At 41.9% G+C, this 7,397-nt stretch overlaps 1 protein-coding gene across 1 annotated transcript; it reads right to left on the minus strand.

The window, feature by feature from the left end:
- Nucleotides 1-2,113: 2,113 nt before the first annotated feature.
- Nucleotides 2,114-7,182, minus strand: LOC104366092 (beta-microseminoprotein). The gene is made up of 5 exons (XM_009972971.3): nt 7,118-7,182; nt 4,194-4,258; nt 3,991-4,090; nt 3,358-3,460; nt 2,114-2,489 (listed from the first exon to the last, which is right to left on the minus strand). Exons 3-5 carry the CDS (start codon nt 4,061-4,063, stop codon nt 2,360-2,362), a joined length of 306 nt encoding a protein of 101 aa, XP_009971273.2. The 5' UTR covers nt 4,064-4,090; nt 4,194-4,258; nt 7,118-7,182; the 3' UTR covers nt 2,114-2,359.
- Nucleotides 7,183-7,397: the final 215 nt, after the last annotated feature.

A 7,397-nucleotide genomic window follows, 5' to 3' on the forward strand; every position in this document is an offset into this window, starting at 1 on the left:
TGTCTTGAGAAACAAGTACCCCTGCTGAATAAATATAGGCTGACAATTGATTTTCAGCCAAGTGAGTATCCCAGATCTAAGAATTTTCAGCTGTGTGTAACCTCATACTTTTACAAGACAACAAACTTATCATGATTATAGAGCATCACTAAACAGTCCACTTGTCCTGGAAGACGTGTTTCTTTTCCAACCATACAACAGCTAACTAGAGACTGTTGTCATTTTTTAATACCCAATTCTGGAGCAAAGAGGCCATATAGAAGTAGCATTTTATAAGGTATTGTTGCCTGGTCTCCTATATGTGGGCAGATTTATGGTATTACCAATTGCCAGGGAGGGACATTCCATGCTGAAGCCCATCACTGACCAGACTTCTCTCCCCAGGGAATATGGGGAATTTTTATACTGAAGAGACAGAAGGCATCTGACTTTTATTAGTACCTCAAGCTCTGCTACCATGAGGAAGCATGTTTCCAGGGGCTTATCTAGACCTCTTTTTCAGTTTGGGCAAGAACCACTAATGCAGCACAGTGTGTGCAGACCGTCAGGAGTGGGGCTTGGAGGAGGACTGTCCTGGGTTTGAGTGGTGGGGTTTTTTGGTAGCAGGGGAGGGAGCTATAGGGGCGGCTCCCTGTGAGAAGCTTCTTGAAGCTCCCCCAGCTCCAAGTCAGCTCCACCTCTGCTCAAAAACTGAGCCAATCAGCTGTGCCTCTGCGATAACATATTTAAGAAGGGATGTGGTGACGAGCAGTGGGAGTTGTGAGGAGGAGTTGCGGCAGCTGCGTGAACACCAAGGTCAGTGGAAGAACGGAGGAAGAAAGGAGGAGGGAGGTGTGCCGGAGCAGAGACCCCCCTGTATCCTGTGGTGAGATGGCAGGGCAGCCCCCCCCCCGCCACCCATGAAGTTCTACAGTGGAGCAAACATTGATTTACGGCCTGTGTTTTTTCACCTGGATGATGAAGGTGATTGTGCCCTAAGAAGGCCGGGGTCTTGTGGGAAAAGGTAGAGTGCTGCTGTAATTCAGTGCTGGGAGGATTGCAGAATGCGGGAGTGACTCACACCCGAGCATCTAGGGAAGGGCTGCAGCCCGTGGGAGGGAATCCAGTTAGAGAAAGTTAGCGACTCACAATGGAGCAGTGTGGGGAACGCTGTGTCTCATGGGAGGGACTCACGTCGGAGAAAGTTTGTGGAGGACTGTCTCCTGTGAGAGGGGGACCACGATGGAGCAGGGGGAAGAAGTTCCAGAAGCTCCCCCCACCGAAGATGGAAGAACCAGCAGCACTGACTGCACCCCCCCTTCCCTGTCCCTGCACCATTGGGGGGAGGAGGTAGAGATATCGGGAGCAGAGCTGAGCCCAGGAAGAAGGGAGGGGTGGGGGGAAGGTGTTCTCAAGATGTGGCAATGCTTCTCACTGTCCTACTCTGTTACATGCTGTTAGTGTCTGTAAGAAATATATGTTCTTTTTTCCTTCCCCTAACGAGTCTGCCTTTTGCTCGTGACCATAAAGGGTGATTTTTTCACCCATCCCAGTCCTATCTCAAACCCCAAGCCTGGCTCTCTGTCCCTTCTTATTGCCAGAAGAGAAGGGAGAGAGAGTGACTGCGTGGTGGTTGGCTGCCAACCAGGCTCAAACTACAACAAAGACACCTGGCAGCAGGTCAGAGTGGCCAGTGGAGAGGAACAGCCGCTGCTGTTGGGTAATAACATTGCTGAAAAGAAGGTGGATTAAAAAAAAAAAAAAAAAAAAGGAGAAAAAAGATGATAATCTTCCATCCTCACTGTTTTTTCAGAGTTCACAGGTGTTAGCAGCAAAGGTCTTGCCAAAACTCCTGCAGCTCTTCAAGTGTGCCCTGTGCACCCTGAGTATGAGCCATTGTATAACATGTCCCAAACAGTGCATCCCTTCCAAATGATAATGGATTTTGACACCTGGTGGGCTAAAAATATCTGCTCTGACCCTTGGCTAGTACAGAACCTGCAAAGCATGAGAGCATCTTGTGCCAGGGTGCTGATGCATGAAATGTCAGAGTAGTGAGGTGAATACATTGATTTCTAAAAGAAGGTGACATTGACCCATTTTATTACATAAAAAGAAGCAGCATTATGAAGTGTTTCTGGATGTTTCATCTGGATTTATTTTATTCAAAAAAGCTCAGTGATACCAATGCAACTAATGACTGAAATGAGACATTCTATTTGATTATGCACCTTATATAGTGAATTAGAATAATTAGGAGATTAGAAGTGAGCTCTCTCTTACAAGATCTCCCATGTCTCTGAGCTTCTCTGTGATGGCAAAGCATCTATAGGAAGAGGAGGAATTCCACAGTGCAGAGACATTCAGAGCAGATGGGTTGTTAGCCCACACGAGAATAGACAACACACTCCTTTGAGGGGTCACTCTTCTGCACCACGTCATAGTCACAGCTTTGCTTGTTGAAAATTACTTTACAGTTCTCTTTGTCATAACCAGTAGGAGTATGAAAGCTGTCATTGTCAAAGAGAAAGCAAATGTTAGATTGAGAGCAATAAAAGATTCAGTACTTCAGTGGTTCAGTGATTATAGCTTGAACTAATGCTGAGTGAGATATCTCTGAGACTATGGGTAAGAGCAGCCTAGTTAGCTTGAGCGCCACACATATTCCAAGACCTCAAATGATGTTTTGCGACACTGTGCTGTGTACATGTACCAGTATGCTCAGCATTGGCATAGGGATTTCTAGCACAGCACCCTACAGTGTAACATGGTCTTGATCTGTTTAATCTCTTCTTCACTACTGCCAGTTTGCTTAGAATGTAGTAGCTGTTTCCTGATAGATTGAGTGTCACCTGAGCAAAGGTGATGATCATAACTAAGGTATTTTGGCTCTTTGAGAAGGTAGGGTAAGAGGAAAGGAAGATGATGGAGATAGATACTTTGGATCAGAGCCTTGTCACTCTAGGGTCAGCATATTCACTGGAGAAAAGCACCTCTGGTAAGTGATTCAGATCATCATAAGTCCTTTAGAGGACCTTCACTTAAGTCCCTTGTGGAATTAATCCTTTCCTAGCCCCAATCTTCCTGCCAAGGAAAGGCCTAACTGCAGTGTAAGAGGGGTTCACAGGTTCCTCAGAATTAAAGGCAAACACCAACTGGATGTGTCTAGAAGGACCTGTGTCCACTCTCAGCAGAAAATTAGCTAAGGTAAACATGGCCAAGGATCCAAATGATCAAGAGTTGTATGTGGCTTGCCGTAGCTCTGTGACATGGATGAGGAAAAGCTCTCTTGTGCCCTTAGAAACTCATTTGTCCCCAGCAAATGGAAAGCTGTGATCTTCCTATGGGCAATGATGCTACCAAGAAGTTCAAACTTACAGGGAGCAACAACGTATTGCATCTCGGCTGCAGCTGCATCTGAAACAGTTTGCTGTCCTCTCAGTCTCTCCAAATGGGTATACTTTTCCATTCAGCACACAGCCTGCATAAGACATCAGCAAAACAAAACATGTTCTTTAAGCCTCCACATAAAGGCTGAAGAGTTTAAAAATGATTTCAAGTTTTAAAAAAATTATTTTCTTGGCACTAGTAAGGTAGAAGTCATTTTGTTCTCCAGGTTATTACCCAGACTATTTTGAGAGCCTGAACTTGTTTCTTCTTCACTTGTTAGAGACAGTTTTAGTGTGACAGATATGGGATGAAAGAGAGTAACCAAATAGCAAGATCTGCCACCTGACACCAGACTATTCAGAACTATTCTCAACTGCATCAGCTCCATATGCTGGAACAACAATAGCAACCTATCACCAATAGACATAATATTGTGGCAACCATACCCAGTCCAGGGCAAGACTTTGGTTTCCCTACTTTTGGCAACTTGGTAATGGAACCTCCTATTTGTGTCTTTCTGACATCTCCCCCCTCCCTTGTATTTTGAGCCCTTCATGGCAGCTCCACATAGAACCGAGCTACCACAGAACAGTCAAGTGAGAGGACCTTCTCTGTTCTTACCTTCATCAGTATACGGTGGCTTGTTAAGCTTAGAAAAGCAGTATGCATCACCCAGTGTCACAGTGATGCCCATTGCAACAAGGAAAGCCAGAAAGCTCTTCTGTAAAAGAGATACAGAGCCCATGGCATAAATTTAATTCCACTTTGATCATCTTCATTTTCAAGAGCTAAATCACTAAATCTGAAGCAAAATTAGAAATAACCTTATGTATATATGGAAGTGTTGGGAAAGGGCATCCAGGTATTTCACTGCATTGATGACTTTTTCCTAGGTGGGAAGAGAAAAAATGATATGACATAAATGTGTCAGCAGCGTCACTCCCTGTCAAAGTCCAATCTCCAGAAATCACAAAAAGTTTTAATAGTATTATACACCTGAAAGTCTTGTCAGACACTTACTAGTGCTTTATTTATTGCCTTTGAGTCAGATTTAACTCTTTCTCTAGCAAATCACTGTCTGTGTAGTATCCCATTGCTTCGCTTTTGGCTACAGCAATTTCTCCAAGTTTGGCAGTGTAGTGGAGATCTCAGACCTAATTATATTCTAGTAAGTTTTTGAAATAGGTGACTGAGTAGAGAAGAGGCACAAATTTGTGTCTTAGGGTAAAATTCCAGTGTTTTACATTCTGCTTAGCAGCTCATGAGCCATTTTGTCAAAGCATGCACACACAGGTCTGGACATGTCACAGTACACCCTTCCTTTTGTCTAGTGGTGACAACAGCTAAGCATCTCTAAATGTTTTTCAGAGATGTCCACTGCTGAACAACCAGGACTTTTTTGAAAACATCTGTTTAACTTTATAATTGCAGTTATTTCCTGGGGTAGAAGGACTGAAGCAACATGAGAGAGCACAGTGTTATTTTGATAGGCTGCTCAAGCTAGATAATTTAAGGCAAAAGTTTTGGAATGGCCAGAGACTGAGAAGCAATGGAGGAATCTATTTCAATTTTCTTGATAACACTTGCAGATTAAGATGAAAGGACTGTAAACTGAGTAGATCTTTCCAAGTTACTGTTCTGAACTCCAGATACTGGTGCTACTTGAACCCGGGGTTTAATATAGCAGAAAGGCTTTGTTTTTAGGCAGCTCTGCTGTCTACCTTGGGTTACTTGAATTATGAATGTCAAAAGACGCTGAAAGGTCCTGAACCTTAGGCAGATGGTGAACCAAGGGGAATCTCCTCTGCCTGCTGTGGAAAAAAACTTGCTATTTTAATCCTTGATGTGCTGCTTTCTTACAGGGATAAGGAATATTTATGGTGTAGTTAAAGGAAGGAGGAGGGACTATGGAATGGTCTGGGAAGGGTGTAATGCTTAATTTTCATAGTGATTTTGTGATTCAGAGTTCCTGAGCCTTTGGGGTAGAATATAGTCAGTTGCCATGCTGAGCACCATAGCCAGAATGAGAGAAGTTAAGAAACAAGACTGAAACTCAAACTGTGCTATTCTGTGGTGCCCGGCCAAAGGAAAATTGTTTAAGCAACTCCTGTTTCCTGAAGTTGTTGGATGTAACATTGCAGCTGGTCTCTGCTGAGGCTCCACATGCATTTGGCATGGAACTGTGGGGCTATCTGTGCTGTGCAGCTGTGCAGCTGTCCATGGATTTGCGAGCTCAGGGCATTGTAGCTTTCCACAGGGATCTCAACATGTTTGGGATACTGATTGCTGTATATTAATCATCCATCTTGAGTTGTGTGGTGGTTTTTCTCCAAACTGGTTCAGGTGTTTGCAGCAGCACAGGCCAGTTCTACCAGAGGTCTTACTGCTGTCACTTATGTCTTCATAGAAAAGACTAAAATCCTTCTTTTGCTGTGCTGGGCTGTCTTCAGTGAATGTTTTATCCTTTGTTTTCTCCAACATTTGTCCTTATCTTGCTATTCCTAGAAATGCCAGTCAGATGAACTTAGGCATGCTTCTCTCTCTAAAGACCTATATTCTGGACCTTTCACTGAATCTAAACAGAAGCAGAAAGACAAGTCTGTGGCATCTAATCACTGTTTGAACTGACTTTATGATGGGACAACCAAAGGATATGTTGGTTAAGCAACAGATCATTAGCAGTAAAGGGCCCACATGTAAGTAAGCTGAGCACAGAGAGTATCAAACAGGTAAGAAAGCACTGGCAGAAACAATATCCTTTATTAAAAATGACAGAGATTATTACTGCTACACTGATGCCAAGGGCTCTTAGTTAAACATTAGAGTTGTGTTCTGGGCAGTCTGTGTGCAATGCACTTGAAGGAATATTTTTTTTTTTGTTTGCTTGTTTGCGCTCTTAAAAAGGGAATTCCACCAGCCATCTTGCAGAACAGAATCTTCCAAATTGGATTTAATGGCCTTTGAAAGTGCGTGAATTAATGTGGAATGAGATACCAGATAATTTTGTTCAACTAAGTCTTGTCTGAGTATAGATAAACCTTCATGAAAGTTTAGGCATAGAAAGAAGTAGATGATAATTTCTCCCTGTATTTATGAATCTACATATATTACAGAAACTACTGCTCCTTATGTAAAACTTATATAATTGCTGAGATTCTCATCAAAGGTAGTAATTGATGTCTCTACCTTTGGGGATTATGTGAGCATATATTAGAGAAAAACTGGGCCATAGGGATTTTTCTGTCTATTTTGCATTACCTAACAGTTGGTTCAGATTCTGAAAACACATTTGGAAGCTTGAAGAGCAGAAACAGGACACAACTTGATAGATAAAAGAGAAATTTAGACAAAAACCACTGTATATTACACTTTTCATTGTAAAAGGAATGTATTTTAAACTGTATTTCACATCGATAAGTTTCAAAAGCGTGGTCCTGTATTTTTACAAAATTCTGAATATCTTCACAGATATTTCTGCTAAAAGGATAACAGCAAGTGAAACACCAAGAGGTGTATGTGTACAGTTTCTTGCAATGAATTACAAAATGAAGAACAAAATTCATAGTAATCTTCACAAAGGTGTCTTACTTCCTTTGCATCTTGCAATTTTTTAATAGAATATATACACATTTTAAAATGTGTCATTAGGTGATTCTCTTAAATATCCTTCTTTTGCAGTTTTAAAGAAAATATCTATCTGTATCCTCATTTTTTATTTTTTTTTTTTTAAATTAAAAATTTGACTTACCATTGTGGAATGCTCTGCTTCTGAAGAGCTCCAAGTCTCCAGAACTCTGCAAGTGCTTTATGCGGAAGCTGAGAGCATATATCTTATGATGTCTTTATGTTGAGTAATTCAATCATAGAAAAAATAGCTTACTCAACTGCAGTTATGTTGAAATTTCTGACGAAATCCCTGAAATCTTGCCAGCAGGCAATGATAAAATGTTTGATTCTGTAGAGTATTGATCTGGGTAAAATGCTGAACCCAGAACTTTGTATTTCTTGGAAGCATTACAATGAGAAGT

Source organism: Tyto alba, unplaced genomic scaffold (genome assembly GCF_018691265.1).
Source record: "Tyto alba isolate M040663 unplaced genomic scaffold, T.alba_DEE_v4.0 Super-Scaffold_1, whole genome shotgun sequence".
NCBI classification, from domain to species: Eukaryota; Metazoa; Chordata; class Aves; order Strigiformes; family Tytonidae; genus Tyto; species Tyto alba.

Excerpts from the sequence above, each read along its gene's own strand:
- LOC104366092 (XM_009972971.3), bottom strand. The coding sequence starts at position 4,063 with ATGGGCATCACTGTGACACTGGGTGATGCATACTGCTTTTCTAAGCTT. Across the intron at positions 3,461-3,990 it reads GCCACCGTATACTGATGAAG|GCTGTGTGCTGAATGGAAAA; the intron begins GTAAGAACAGAG and ends TGTCTTATGCAG. Across the intron at positions 2,490-3,357 it reads GCAATACGTTGTTGCTCCCT|CTTTCATACTCCTACTGGTT; the intron begins GTAAGTTTGAAC and ends TGACAATGACAG.